Source organism: Gymnodraco acuticeps, unplaced genomic scaffold (assembly GCF_902827175.1).
Source record: "Gymnodraco acuticeps unplaced genomic scaffold, fGymAcu1.1, whole genome shotgun sequence".
Classification (NCBI taxonomy): Eukaryota; Metazoa; Chordata; class Actinopteri; order Perciformes; family Bathydraconidae; genus Gymnodraco; species Gymnodraco acuticeps.
The window spans coordinates 551,195-565,747 of NW_022992285.1; the positions used below are offsets into that span (position 1 = coordinate 551,195).

Consider the following 14,553-nt stretch of genomic DNA (forward strand, 5'->3'; position numbering starts at 1 on the left):
CGACAACAATATCTCTCAATGCACTCACAAATATGTATTGTTGTATATAAATGTACAAAAAATGGGCATTTAAACTGCTTTTTATTCATTCAAAGACGGCTCTGAATTAATAATCAAATATGTTTCCTTTCTTTACTACTGGATGAAATTATAAAATGTACCCATCATTTTCCTCATGCTAGTATAGCCACATAAAAGTATCAAACCACCTGTTAAAATGCACCAGAATACAGGAAATATATTTTGTTTTCGTGGGGGGGATCCCCAAACCCCCCCGTTAAAAATGTCCGCCCCACATTCAGGATGCTTCCTACGCCCATGCACATGCAGAGCACACAGCACACACAGTGGAAATGTGTTCTCTGCTTTTAACCCATCCTAGTACCAGGAGTCCTAGGAGCAGTGGGCAGCTATTGTACAGCGCCCGGGGAGCAATGGGAGTGAGGGAGGAAGGGGGATGTCCAGTGCCTTGCTCAAGTGCACCACGGCAGGGCGTGAAGCCCTCCGTGTGGTTATGCTTTTTAAGCATGCAGACCACACTTATAATAGGTCTGTGGAGGGGGAGGCATGTTACTCAACAGGATGAGAAGCTTGTTGCTAAATTTCCAATTTTGCAATGTCTTATAAGGTCATAGCTCCAGAGCAAATCACTGACCGCATGAAGGGACATGACACATATTTATGTGCCACATTGGAATTTCTGTTCCGCAGAATCCGCAGTCTTTGCTGTGTCAAGGATCTCTCTCAGGATACTAATTGACGAGCAGGATAATAATGTGACGTTAGATTCAGACAACCTAGGGATGACATGTGAGCAGCCTCTTCGCCCTATATAAACCCAAATGTGAGAATCATTCCCACGCAAGCCGGGCCTCTCTGCAGAGTTGCAGTGTCCATTTATTCTGCTCTAGTTTGTATGTAGGTCATCGCCAGTGGACCAGAGATGCAGCAGAATGGCAGATGCACATTGCTTTATAAGTGTGATCTTGGACTTGATTTTGCCTACATTTACATTGCTACTCATTCATGTTGAAGTAAATTTATTATGTAAGTTATTTATTTAACTTTGTACATGTAAATTCTTTCATCCAAACATCACCCCCACCCCTATTAGGGAACTTCAGGAAACAGTGGTATGGACCTTAAGTAAGCAAATATTAGAATACAAATACAAAATAGTTATTTAAGGAATAGTTTTGTGTTATACTCACAATACAGATTTAATACAGATGCAACAATAAATAAAAAGAAGAAGATGATTGGCAGGTATAAAGCTGAGGTATACATTTTACTGTGTATTTGAATTTTTGTTTGTGGCTTTCAGGGATATAGAATTCATATATCTTGTTTTTGTTTCTTTGTTTCCAGTGTATTCATTTAATGAGAATTGTATGACATAAATGAACAAAGGCTACTTTAAAATATGGCTTTGGTCTACACCTTGTTCAGTTTGCTTTGGTTTGAAACTCTTCCAGACGTATAATGACTCGTTATTGTGCAAATCTGGAGGTGCAATGTTCGTCCGTTTTGTTTCTCTTCCCTTTAGTAAAGGAAACCTCAAAGTGGCTGTGAAAAAGTCTGTTCACTATTCCCTCAAAGCTTCACTGTCAACTGAAGCACAGCTGACATCTCACATGCTGTGGATGTAATGACACCCAGTGGTCTGTGCAAAGAAAAGCCCTGGAATTTTGCCACTGTTATCTGATGTTGTTCCTTTTGTGAACCCTTAATACATGGTCAATAATCATTATAATCACCAGTAAAATCCTTTACTGTAGGTTTATTGTGTTCACTTTACTGACTTATAGTGTTAAAGGCTGTAAATAGTTGATCTATTTCACAGTGTGTACATTTTTATAGTGTACTGCCTGGACTGAAGCAACGATCGGCCTGTTGTACGTTCACTTTAAAAGATTGACCGAGTAATGTGGCCCGGTTTCATCCAATGATGAGTAATAATCAATGAGTTTATCCAGAGCAAACTGCCGGGACTAACTACACTCCACAATAATATGTTTAGTTTTATTCAGAGTATCAGTAAGACAAGTTGACTATTCATGCTCTCAAAGCATCAACAACACCTTTAAATGAACTGCAACCCGTAGAAGTGATCAACAGAAACCCAGCGATCACATGTTTCTGCCTGTGACACAGGGAGGGAAAAAACTCATCTTAAAAGTAAGTTTTTACAATTATGAAACTGTTTGTCATCACATATAAATATATTCCATATGTTATTTTGAGTTATTTAGCAACAAAACATTGTACATAAACTGGCTCTCCCCCTCCCCCAACATGTGATGCTTAAGAGACACTGCATGTGTTCAATGCTTTTGTGTGCTGTGTTTTTAGGTGAGCCATGGCAGCTGATCTAGAGGTGGTGAACTTGTTTATCATTGCAGGGGGAACACTGGCAATTCCCATCCTGGCTTTTGTTGCTTCTTTCCTCCTTTGGCCCTCTGCACTCATTAAGGTGTATTACTGGTAAAGTCAATAACTCTGTTTGCCTTTCCATGTATATGTTTAATACCCCAGGGGAATTCTCACATATGAGCGCCAAATAATAATTTTAAACAAGTACCAATGAAACAAAAAGACACTACACACAATAGGCCTACATTTAATCAACCATTGTGCCTCAGTTTGGCATTTTAATTTCAAATGTTTCGATCATTTTAGCTGTGTTAATGTGTATTGCATAAAATATAGCCTGGTTTTGATTTTAAAACATATTTGGCAGCACAGAGTGTTTTTTTTGCCAGCATTGTTGGTCACTTAAATTTTTTACACATCTTAGGGTAATAGTTTAGTGTAAAATAGTGTTAGTTTGTCCTTCACAGAGGTTACTGTGACTTTTATGGACAAAAATGTCTAGTCTATTTGTTTTAAATTCCAAAATGTGTCTCAACATGAAACCCTTAATGTTTTCAAGGATTAGCATCAAAGAAATTGGCAGCTTGAATTCTTAAAAAATTGCATCAAAGCTCATGATCACTTGATAATGTCTGTGTGTATAAGCGTGTATGTACCTGCTCCTCTTCAGGTACTGGAGGAGGACTCTGGGCCTGCAGGTGCGCTATGCAGACTGTGGTGGTTATCGCTTCTGTTACGCCTGCAGAGGAAAGCCTGGGATGAGACCATCTATTCTAATGCTGCATGGCTTCTCTGCTCACAAAGACACATGGCTCAGTGTTGTCAAGGTTAGTGCACTTGTCACTGATACACAATTATTGTCATTTCAATCATTTCTTGGTTCAATGCATACATTAATGGTCTTAAGCTATACTTTCTCTAATCTCCTGCTCTAGTATTTACCAAAACATCTGCACATAGTGTGTGTGGACATGCCTGGTCATGAGGGAACAACCCGGACTAACACGGAAGATTACTCCATTCAGGGCCAGGTCAAAAGGATCCATCAGGTAAACCGAAGAAAGATGAATTAATAATAAGGTTGCATTTCCCAGAGTCCTTCCACTTAATATCTGTTTTTGTCTTTATTTCTTCTTAGTTTGTGGAAACCATTCGCTTAAACAGGAAACCTTTCCATGTGGTTGGAACCTCTATGGGGGGAAATGTAGCCGGGGTTTACGCAGCCTGCTACCAAAAAGAGATCTGCAGCATGACTCTCATTTGTCCAGATGGTCAGTCAGCTTATGTGTGTAAGCGTGTGTGGAAAGAATACCAGTACATATTGTTTACCCTTAATAGGCTCTCTCATATCTTATAAGGCTCTGGAGGGAGCTTTTCAAAGTTTGACAAAATAACCCTGCTGATGACATTGTGACATCGCAGGAAACCCGCGTTACAGTTGCAGGAGGTGTGAAGATTGAAAGATGTGGGAAATTACTCAAAAGGATCCAACTGTGAACCTCGGCAAGAACGAATGTCCACCATATCCATAGCATCTCTCTGCCTATGACTTAGAGAAGTTTTCACTGGATTACCAGTATTTCTAAAAGTTGTAACATAATACTGATCATTAATAGTTAAAAGACAAGACATGATATTATGACACACACCCTTAATTGCTTCCCTTTTTCTTTCTGTGTATTATTCCTAACTAAATACCAGTTAAACTTATCACCTTCTTGTCACCTATTTTGTTTTGCAGGTATAAGACACCCCTGCGAGACCAAATTTGACAATCATCTGCAGGACCTGGAGCACAGCAATTACACACTGAACATCCCGCTGATCCCGACTACCCCCGAGGAGATGGAGGACATGTTCAGACTTTGCTCTCATGTCCGCTTTAAAATCCCACAGCAGGTCACAATTTAAAAATGAAATTCAAAATCATTGTGGATTTCACTTTGCATACACTCTCAATCAATGATTACAGAAAATATACATAATAATAATCACCTTAATTCATTATTTAACGGTTGTGTTATTTATTTGTATGCATGTGCTGTCATTATTAGATTCTTCAAGGTTTGGTAGATGTTCGGCAGCCTCACAACACTTTTTACGAAGAAGGTTCGTTCTCAAATTCTTAGGATTTCCCATGTAAGCATACAGTATAGTCCATATAAATAAACCTGCTTTTCTTTAATTTAGTTTTTATGGAGATTGTTGGTGAACCATCAAGATATGCCTTACAGGAGCACTTACATCTGATAACTGCACCTTTACAAGTAATATGGGGGAAAAAAGATCAGGTAAAGTATGATGTTCCAATAATACAGTGTGATTACATTGAGATATTGCTTTTAAAACAATCTTTAAATGAGTTGCGTGGTCGTATGTAAAATATGGTTGTATACGAGTTTAAATGCATGGGTGCATGTGCGTTTAAGAAAACATATGGATAGTTTATATATGTTTTATGATGCATAATAATATGCATAACGTCACATTAAAATAATGTGAAATCTACTTCTATTCAGTTTAACTGTAGACATGAAAGCTAATAAACTCAAATGTCATGTTGCTGTATACAAACTTGTAACCTGAAGGAGGCAGCTCAGGTTTCTCAACTTGGGCCTGAATAAAGATACTTCAGTTGCATATACACATAATATCTATCCTGCATTTTTCCAGGTGGTGGATGGTGGTGGATTTCAGGTTTCTCAACTTGGGCCTGAATAAAGATACTTCAGTTGCATATACACATAATATCTATCCTGCATTTTTCCAGGTGGTGGATGTCTCTGGAGCTGCAGTCATTGCAGAAGTGTTACCTGGATGCAGAGTGGACCTGCTGGAGAACTGTGGACACTCTGTGGTGATGGAGAGGCCTTGTCGGACAGCCAAACTCATCCTAGAGTTCATCATCCTGCAACAAGACACCAGGGGTGGCACAAAGAAATCCTACTAAACTCAAGCCTTGCATGTTGCAATAATGTCCTTCCCCTGCAATGCTACACGTGCTCCCTGCACGTGTCATGCATGTAAACAGATATACGTGAAAAGTATGTACACTAAAAGCAAGGTTGTCAGTGTTAAAGCATTTATTGAAAGTGCATTGCGTTGAATTTGTAATGTCAACCGCATCATGATAATAAAGGTGCCATGCATTTATCAGTGTGTGACTAGTAGGATGTGTGTGAGTGTATTCATGCATCAGAGGTGCCTCCTGGCTGTCGTTGCAGGCAGCAAGATCTCCTTCCCTCCCTCCCCCTTCAATCACCCTCCTTGTGTGCGCAGTTTTGCTGCAGCCTGGAGTCGAGCACAGCTACCCGGTACGAACTGCGGTCAACTCAGCCGTCTCTCGCATTTGCTTGGTCAAATGAGCAGCGCTTCATTTTTGAGTGCGCGATTAATAGCGTCTTTACGGTACTGAGTCCAACAGTATCACTTTTATTAAGAATGTATGGCTAAAAATCATTTTATCTCATCAAATATAGCAGAAGTGGCATGATTTTGTTCTCAGGAGGGGAATTTGAGAGTATTACCTAGAAAAAAGACAGTAAAAGTACTTCATTTTATTGTTGGTAGCAGTCAAACTAGGACTGAGTGTTAATTTTTTTTAACAATTTATGGTAAAAATAATTTGTATCGCATGAAGCAGAAAAAACACGCATTGTGTTAGTGCCGCTTCTCAGCGATTACCGTAAATGCGCTATAAATCGCGCACTCACAAATGAAGAACTGCTCATTTGACTAAGCAAATTTGAGAGACGGCTGAGTTGACCGCAGTCGGTACGACCAGAGGCAAACATCACTGACTGTGCAGTTAAACACGAACCGTGCAAGCTGCTGTAATCTGGACAAAATAACAAGACAAATAACCGAGAAAGCCCTCCGGTAAGGCTTTGTTTAAACGTCTATGTTACTTCCCGGTAGTCTAATTTATTAATAAATTAATCCCGACGTCAGCCGTAGTAGAAACACGGCAGTTAACGTCAACGGCTCGTAGATTGCTAACAGTTAGCTATATTTGCTAGCTAGCAAGCTATACGACACAACCTTTCCACTGTGGTGCTCGTATTGCATTAAACGCTTATAATCTCAGTTCATCCCAGCTGGATTTACACAATAATATCATGTATCTTTTAAAATGCATTTTGTTCAGCTCGTATGCCAACTTCCTTTATTTTCATAGAAAAAATTAGCAAAATGCAGCAATACTGGAAGGCTACTTTTTTTTACACTAGCTTTTTAACAAAACAATGTCAGGTACTTCTGGAGCTTTTGGTAATTTCACACTACCTTCATCAGCAGATGGAGTTTGCCGGCAACTGATATCAACATACAGGCAATATGGAAAAATAATTTTTGCAGAAATGATATTGTATGATCAAAAGCTCTTAAACAGTTTCTAAATGGACCTGCGGTTTTACAAATAATGACTGTTGGTTTAACAGAAAGAACACTGAATATTTCTTAAAGAAACATGTATTCAGTTTAGAGTTACAATTCATGTATCTTGCATAAATTGACTGGAAATAACATAAATCCCAAATGCCTGAATAGTGTTTGTTCATTTAATCCACAAAGTGAGCACCAGTCGTTTATGCAAACATTGCACTGTACTGCAAAAAGATGATTTTACTGAGTCGTCATGATTGTGTCAATCATATTCTGCATATCTTTGTGACAGCTCTTGTTAATTTGACTGTTTTTCCACAGGTGAAATTGAATTAAACCAAAGCGTATCTGTCCCTTCTCTATTTTGGTTCTGACCAAGTGGGTATTGTTCTACAAATGGATAATGGAGACTGGGGCCATAGGGTAAGAGATGGATAGAAATCAGACTAGAATAAGAGGTCTATTTTTTAACAGAAAGAAAAGTTAAAATCACTTTGTTGACAGAGTAGTTTTACATCTAGCATCTAACAATGCAACCACATAACTTCCCTGCAGTAAGGTTGAAATGTTGGGATTGTATCTAAACAGATGTAGTGAGGTGTTGATTTAACCTTTTTGATCATTTTAGAATCTGTGGTGCTGTTGAATTGTGTTGCATTGTGTTTTTCCAATATTTAATCCCAGAGATATGTTAGAAACACTTCTCACTATAATGCAAAACATTTTTACACACAGTACGACAAACTACATGATTTATTGCAGGGGCGTTGTATTGAACTCCATTTATTTTAGCTAGTTTGGCAGCTGAAATTCACACAGTTCATGTAATTGAACTATTGTACTACTGTATATAGTAATGCAAATTTAAAGATAATTTAATTTTTTTAATTCTTATCCTTATCTTGTTCCTCTTTTGTTTTAGATGAGTTCTCCTGTTACCTTGAACGTGGGAGGTCACATGTACACCACCAGTTTATCTACCCTGCAGCGCTATCCAGACTCCATGCTGGGTGCAATGTTCCGGGGAGATTTCCCCACTACTCGCGATTCCAAAGGGAATTATTTCATTGATCGTGATGGGACACTTTTTCGGTACATCCTGAACTTTCTGCGGACGTCTGAGCTTACCCTTCCTGCCGACTTCACAGAGACAGACCTACTAAGGAAAGAGGCGGACTTCTACCAGATCGAACCGTTGATCCATTGCCTTCATGACCCCAAGCCTCTGTACCCTCCCGACATCTATGAACAGGTCGTGGAGCTCTCAAGCACTCGGAAACTTTCAAAATATTCCAATCCAGTCGCTGTTATCATCACACAGCTAACCATAACCACAAAAGTTCACGGCCTGCTGGAAGGTATTTCCAACAACTTCACAAAGTGGAGCAAACACATGATGGACACCAGAGACTGCCAGGTGTCGTTCACCTTCGGACCATGTGACTATCACCAAGAGATTTCACTAAGGGTTCACCTCATGGACTACATCATGAAACAAGGATTCAGCATCCGCAACACCCGTGTGCATCATATGAGTGAGCGTGCAAACGAGAACACGGTGGAGCATCACTGGACTTTCTGTAGACCAGCTCGCAAAGTTGAAGACTGAGTTAAAGCACAGTTGTTGTGCGTGACACTGCTGTTTGATTTGTCTTTATATTACCCATGTCCTGTTTAAACAACAACATATTTTGAAATCTGTTTCAAATGTCTGCTAGTAATCATTTATTTTTCTTTTGACCAAGGTGGTACAGTGGGACAAGGCTCAAAGTCCAGGCAGATGGCATAACAACTGTGGAAAATAGGAATTCTCTATTTATTCACCTCCAATTGCAAGAAGACTTTCTTAGTTGTACTACCACTACTTAAAAAATGTCCTAATTGATGACTATGAGTGTAAATATTTTTGTTTGAAGCAGAAAGACCCCATATACAAGAGCAATGATTTGTATTTCATTGTATTTATAAAAGGACACAAGAATACCCCAGATATGCTCAAATGTGGAAATCTTGCTTTTTCAAGGAATAGTTTTGATCAAATGTGGCAAAATGTTATTCCGAATTCAAGAATAATGTGATTATTAACAGGTAGTCATGCTTTAAGACTGCCTACACATAATGGTATAAAATCTACATCTTAACATCAATGTGACTTATGATCCCAATTTTAAGGGGAAGGGGGATATTGTAAAATGATTGTTCCTCGTACATAAGCTGTCTTGGTCATGTTTTGGACTGCAGACACTAAACAAATAACTGTTTTGAATCCTGAGTTGTCAGGAGTGAACCTTTTTTTCATAATAAATTATGATTATCTTTAGCCCAATTTACAGTAGATCTTAAATAAGTTTCTTATCTCCTTGTATGATACTATAATTGAAGACCTCTCGTCATTGTTGCATGTGTCTGAGGGTCTTGTGTTTGTATATGTAGTTGTGGGCTTTGCAGTATTATGCCATACTGTTACAGTTTAGAGCCCATATCAACAGTGATGTGTTTGATCATTCCAGCCAAAATAAAACATGTATTTGTCAGTTATTTGCATTGCTTTATCCAATTACACTGATATTTGCACTATGCTTTAATTATTTATATGTGTTCATGATACTACAATGTATAACATGTTTAAGACACAAAAAAGGAAAACATTATGAAGATGTCCATGGTGTCAGGACTCAACTGACAGATAATCCCAGGTTATTGTTAGTTTGGTAGCTACTTTTGGCAGCAACCAAAAGTATGAAGGTACCTTCAATATTGAATTAACATTTCATAACCACTCATCTAAGGTCTGCCTTTTATTGACCAAAAGCTTTGACATAATACTGATACACTAGTCTCCTCTACTACATATCATGTAATTGCAATTATTTCTTTATGGCAATTTCACGACAACTAATGACTTTTAAAAATAATAAATTGAGCCAAATGTCTAAAAAAAAAACGATAATATTTTTGTGTTTATAATCGTATTTAAAAAGCTTTTCTCACTCTGAAATGCAATTATTTATCAAATGTCTGCACAGGATAGACATTTGTAAAAACGATTATATTTTTGCGACCTTTAACCCATCTTTCATATGAGGAGAAAACCTGCCCTTCTCAGCGGTTTAACCGTCGGATAAAACTGTATTTATAGTTCTTTGCATTCATTTTGAAGTTACAGCGTAGCGCTTGACACCTACAATCAACCGGATGTGACGATATTTCTGGGTGCGTTCGTTTTATGCTCCAACATCGAGCTACCGTAGAGTCCTATATACATTCTAGAAAGTTCTGTTATTTTTCTTTACTGCAGGTAACAAAACGAGCGCACCCCATTACTCACGTCCGTTGATCTTGTAACAAGCGTAAAGGACATGTTGAGGTTCGCGCTTGCTCTATTACTTTGAAACACCATAGTCCCTCCAGTCCCCCCTGCATTATAAACAGTTTTATCTTGACATTACCTGTTTTGGGTAACATATCTGTTAGCCAGAATGAAGAGTAACAACATACAATATTTACTGAGCCTTGTCCCAGGGAAACAAAGTCTAGGGACGTACAGGTTTCTCCCCATCTTCTTCTGCATCGGAGGTGCCATGGAGTGGATCATGATCAACGTGAGGATAGGAAAAGAGACTTTCTGTGAGTGTCAATCTAGTTCGTTTCTAACATTTAAACTTCGTGTTTAAGCTAGCTGACGTTAGCATGACAGTGACATCTGTTTGCTCATTGCGTTGGTATGTGAGTTATATGATGAGTTTTAAAGGCTTTTAAATGTAAATAAAGACAAATAAGAGCATTAGCCTACATATAACGTGACGTACAGATTGCCATGTTGCACGTTTCATTAACTTGCAGTCTGTTTACAGTTGCCTAGGACTGTGCTTGTCTGAATATGTGGCACAAAGCAGCCTTGTTGACATTTCATGTCCTCAAACTTTCCTCTCCTCCCCACTCTCATTAGGAAATATTGAAAAATGGAGAGAAAGGTGGAAAAAGTATTTATAAATACACACAGCACAGTCAGTGGGTCTGACTATGGCAGTGCATGTAGCCTACAGCTGCTTACAGAAAAAATTAAATCCACAATATAGCTTTACATTCTCTCAGTGTTGATAATTAAATATATGACAACATAAATCCTAATTGATATTGTTATAAAAGTACCCCTCAATTCAAAATGTTACAGAAGTGTATGTACCCAACGAACTGAATGCACTTAAAGCAATACATAGTATTTGTTAAAATTAAATGTGGTCCCTTTCAATATGATTTATTGTTATAAATATGTATTATAACTTTTTATATTTAATAATTATGTGTCCAGCGCTTCATATCACATATTGATATTTCTGTAGCAACCCACGTAGAGAGTTAAATGCTACTGGATCCCTCAAAAATATTTAAAAAGGAAAATAAACCTTATGTGTACTCTCATTGAACTCGCATTCATTTATTCCAGATGTGCTCAACTGTGCCAATTCAGCAGAACTAAAAGGATTCAAAATGATTTAGTGTTTAAAAAAGGAAAAAGAGGTGGGGAGAAAAGCTACCCTGCATATTTTATCCTGTAGTTTTCCAAGGTCATTTAGGGATACAGAAAAGTGTTTTCCTCTACAGAGAACAGACTTTCATCTGTTATTTTCATTCCTTGAATCCATAGCCTTTTCTGGAGTTGCAAACTTTTTTTATTTTGCAGAATAACTAGCTTTTTTCATAGAAGAACATTTAACTCGACAATCAAGAAAAAGCATGTGGAATGTCTCATTGTACTTTCTTTATTCTGTTTTCTTTCCAGATGATGTCTACCGAAGAAAACAATCGGAACGGGACTACGAGAAGAAGATAGCTGATGGTTTAATAGTTCTTAATGAGCCTACACCCAAGTGATCAATGGCCAGACTAAATGTGGACTTGCTGTGTCACCTAAGGACACATTCTTGGACTCTCGCTCCCTACTGTTTCCAACAGGCTGGAATAGACTTCATAGCATGTAACAACAACCATGTGAACGTTATGAGTGAAAGGCTTATGCAGAAACATGCACGTTTATTGCTATTATCTTCAGATTAAGAAAACATTTGCAGTAATAATAATAATGGTAGCTCAAATGAAAGAATGAAATAATCTCCAGAATGGCCTATAGGATACTGAAGTTACATTCTTAAAACATTGCATAGCACCTGCTCAAACAAAACAGCCAAGCCAAATTGTACTTAACAAATAAAGAAATGATCTTCTGTATTTAAAGACATCTTGGATTATTTTGCACACATGTTAGATAATGGTTGATAACATCCCAAAACACAAGCTCTTTTATACCCTTGTTTAAATCCTGACGTTCTGTAACATTGCGTTTATATGGACTTGCACTGTAAGCATTGTGAGTATATAAAATTGAAACACATTTTGCAAACAATATTTTTTGTATCTTTATATCTGCATGTTTTATTTGACGCAGATCTTCCTCAGAAGGGCTTACCACCGTCAAAAGCATGTTTTGGTCATTTCAGTGGTACCATCCGATAGGGAGGGCCTGCAGGCAGATGAAGCTATCGGGGTACTCAGACAGCACCACAGGGTTCCCGTCCAGCCTCACCTCATCCATGTTGGTTCGGATGTAATAACTGGAGTTCCCTCTGCAGAACGTCTCATCTGTTACTGTTGAGATATTGTTGTTCTGCAGAACAGACACAGGACACCACAATATTGGCCCAGCAAGTAGCTACTACTGTCGGCAATACAAACACAAATAAGTTAATTTCTTTCTACAGTAGTTTTCTGTGATTTCATTGTATTGCAGATGAACTTACATGCAGGTGCACAACCTGAAGAGACTCTGGAAGTTGGGGCACAGCTGTCAGTTCATTGTTTCCAAGATAAAGATATGCCAGTCCTGTGAGTTTCTGCAACAACAAAAGATCACTATTTCGGCTGCCTGCTGTATCAAACATGCAATGTACATAATGTTTGTAACATTTTAACTTGGGATCTTACTTTAAAAGCAGTTGCCTTCACACCCTTGGTTTTAAGCTGGTTGAAATTGGCATTGAACAGAGTCAGCTTGGCAGGCAGCATAGGCAGTTTAGTCAGTTTGTTTTCTACAAGAATGAGCTCCTCAAGAAGTAGAAGTTTTGAAAAAGCTCCATCGTCTATCTCAGTGATGAGATTCCCAGTTAGGTCAATTGTTTTTATGGTGGCTGGAGTATAAAACAAAGAGAGATGGCTTGAAAGATCACATTCACTGAAGAGTTAACTAAACTATAATGACTTGTATTTACCTATGTCTGCAAAGTCTTGGTTTCTTATTTTTGTGATTTTGTTGAAACGTGCGTGGAGATGTGCTGTTTCTTTTGGCAATGCTGGGACTGCTGACATTTCAGGGAACACCTCCTCACAGTAAACTGATCCAATCAGGCAAACGCAAAGCAGACATGTTGGCATGTCTGAAAAGATCACATGTAATAGGTTTCAGCAATGTGATGGCAGCTTCAAGCTCAACACACACAGTTTGGATGGGGACACTTGATCGACCCAATTATTACATAACACTGCTTTAGCTACATTTACCTAAAAATACAAATGCTTCAACAACTATTGCATAATAAACATTGAAACAGTTGTTCAAAACGATTTATTCAATTTAAAGAAACCTTACCGACAGCTTTTGGAGCTGCTGCTGGGTCAGTGACGGAGTCTTGAACAGTGTCATAGTCTGGAAGGTTTGCAGTGTCTCTCTGTAAAAAGGAGAACCCCTTATAGCAGCTATACACCCTTACAACTCAAGAGGACTATGCATTAGTTCTACCAACTTATTAACAGTGTATACACCTTTAAAGATAATACAATAACAGTGTATACACCTTTAAAGATAAAATTACCTTAGGTCTTCTGACTTCCATGTATTTGTCTTTTGCTGCAGTAGACAATATCCATGGCAGTAGTATGGATGTTAAAAATAAAGTCCTTAATTGCATCATTGTCTCTTAGTTGGTGTCGAGAGAAGAGAGTGTCTGTCAGCAAGCTGGGACCTGAGTTATATGTGAGCAGGGAACTTCCAGCTTTTTATGTAGCTGCCAGTAAGTAAGAAAATGAAGCAACGTTTAACTCAATACATGCTGTGTTAGTGTTGCTCTCAGCCGTCAGGACATTTCTAAAGACTATATACTGTACTTTTTGAAAGGATTTTTTTGTGATTTATGAAATTATTTTGCAAAGCAAGCAACTTACTGGAAAGAGAAAACTATTTAAAGGTATGACTCAGTTCAAACACCAACAAAAAAACAGATAATGCACTCTAGCAGAGGGCTGTTTCTCTATTATAAGGGACATGTACAATGTATGATCAACATTTCTGTATTGTCCTGAAACAATCAATTAATTGATAGACAGAAAATAAATCAACAAGTTTGATCAACAGTACAATCTTTTAGATTCTTTATTGTGCAAAACCACTCCACATCACTGTTTACAGCCTTTAACATTAGAGGATTGTTTTGTTTCAGTTTTATTAAATGATTATTTAAATATCTGTAAGTATTTAGACTGTTGTTCGTTCTCTGTTGGCTCTGGGAATGTTTCACTATTATGACCTTTTTTAAACTATAATTTAAAAAAACTGAAACATAAACAGTAATGAAAATTATCATAACTTAGATCCCTGATGTCACTCAGGTAAAGAACAGAAAGTCATATTCAGGTTTAGAGATGTTTTTTCTATGGCTTGTGCTTCAGACAGATCAATCATGTTAAAGAGTCTGAATGTAGGCTCACTGGGCTAGTGTTTGTGCAAAACAGAGGTTACAATTGTGG

The 14,553-nt window shown here is 38.0% G+C and overlaps 4 protein-coding genes across 6 annotated transcripts; 3 read left to right on the forward strand and 1 right to left on the reverse strand.

Annotated features, from left to right (window-relative positions):
- The first annotated feature begins 2,092 nt into the window (after positions 1-2,092).
- abhd6b (abhydrolase domain containing 6, acylglycerol lipase b) lies at positions 2,093-5,431 on the forward strand. The gene is made up of 9 exons (XM_034207622.1): positions 2,093-2,178; positions 2,353-2,484; positions 3,044-3,200; positions 3,309-3,422; positions 3,512-3,644; positions 4,115-4,272; positions 4,428-4,482; positions 4,564-4,664; positions 5,144-5,431. Exons 2-9 carry the CDS (start codon positions 2,360-2,362, stop codon positions 5,321-5,323), a joined length of 1,023 nt encoding a protein of 340 aa, XP_034063513.1. The 5' UTR covers positions 2,093-2,178; positions 2,353-2,359; the 3' UTR covers positions 5,324-5,431.
- A 656-nt stretch (positions 5,432-6,087) lies between these two features.
- Positions 6,088-9,294, forward strand: kctd6b (potassium channel tetramerization domain containing 6b). Of its 3 annotated transcripts, none has more exons than XM_034207562.1 (3): positions 6,095-6,252; positions 7,078-7,179; positions 7,679-9,294. In XM_034207562.1, exons 2-3 carry the CDS (start codon positions 7,153-7,155, stop codon positions 8,363-8,365), a joined length of 714 nt encoding a protein of 237 aa, XP_034063453.1. In that variant the 5' UTR covers positions 6,095-6,252; positions 7,078-7,152; the 3' UTR covers positions 8,366-9,294. The 3 variants fall into 3 exon arrangements, with proteins under 3 accessions (XP_034063455.1, XP_034063453.1, XP_034063454.1); XM_034207563.1 differs by lacking the exon at positions 6,095-6,252 and adding an exon at positions 6,263-6,642; XM_034207564.1 differs by lacking the exon at positions 7,078-7,179 and having other exon boundaries at positions 6,088-6,252.
- Positions 9,295-10,065: 771 nt separating this feature from the next.
- On the forward strand, positions 10,066-11,985 carry LOC117540751 (small integral membrane protein 4). Its single transcript, XM_034207561.1, has 2 exons — positions 10,066-10,383; positions 11,540-11,985. Exons 1-2 carry the CDS (start codon positions 10,236-10,238, stop codon positions 11,629-11,631), a joined length of 240 nt encoding a protein of 79 aa, XP_034063452.1. The 5' UTR covers positions 10,066-10,235; the 3' UTR covers positions 11,632-11,985.
- ognb (osteoglycin, paralog b) lies at positions 11,497-13,767 on the reverse strand. The gene is made up of 6 exons (XM_034207560.1): positions 13,623-13,767; positions 13,400-13,478; positions 13,023-13,187; positions 12,739-12,941; positions 12,555-12,647; positions 11,497-12,421 (listed from the first exon to the last, which is right to left on the reverse strand). Exons 1-6 carry the CDS (start codon positions 13,719-13,721, stop codon positions 12,251-12,253), a joined length of 810 nt encoding a protein of 269 aa, XP_034063451.1. The 5' UTR covers positions 13,722-13,767; the 3' UTR covers positions 11,497-12,250.
- Positions 13,768-14,553: the final 786 nt, after the last annotated feature.

Bases quoted from the DNA above. Each gene is read 5' to 3' on its own strand.
- LOC117540751 (XM_034207561.1), top strand. From the start codon at position 10,236: ATGAAGAGTAACAACATACAATATTTACTGAGCCTTGTCCCAGGGAAA. The intron at 10,384-11,539 runs GTGAGTGTCAAT...TTTTCTTTCCAG, and splicing joins GATAGGAAAAGAGACTTTCT to ATGATGTCTACCGAAGAAAA.
- abhd6b (XM_034207622.1), top strand. From the start codon at position 2,360: ATGGCAGCTGATCTAGAGGTGGTGAACTTGTTTATCATTGCAGGGGGA. The intron at 3,201-3,308 runs GTTAGTGCACTT...CTCCTGCTCTAG, and splicing joins CATGGCTCAGTGTTGTCAAG to TATTTACCAAAACATCTGCA. The intron at 4,483-4,563 runs GTTCGTTCTCAA...TCTTTAATTTAG, and splicing joins CAACACTTTTTACGAAGAAG to TTTTTATGGAGATTGTTGGT.
- kctd6b (XM_034207562.1), top strand. From the start codon at position 7,153: ATGGATAATGGAGACTGGGGCCATAGG. The intron at 7,180-7,678 runs GTAAGAGATGGA...CTTTTGTTTTAG, and splicing joins ATGGAGACTGGGGCCATAGG to ATGAGTTCTCCTGTTACCTT.
- ognb (XM_034207560.1), bottom strand. From the start codon at position 13,721: ATGATGCAATTAAGGACTTTATTTTTAACATCCATACTACTGCCATGG. The intron at 13,479-13,622 runs GTAATTTTATCT...TCCTTTTTACAG, and splicing joins TGGAAGTCAGAAGACCTAAG to AGAGACACTGCAAACCTTCC. The intron at 13,188-13,399 runs GTAAGGTTTCTT...TGATCTTTTCAG, and splicing joins AGCAGCTCCAAAAGCTGTCG to ACATGCCAACATGTCTGCTT.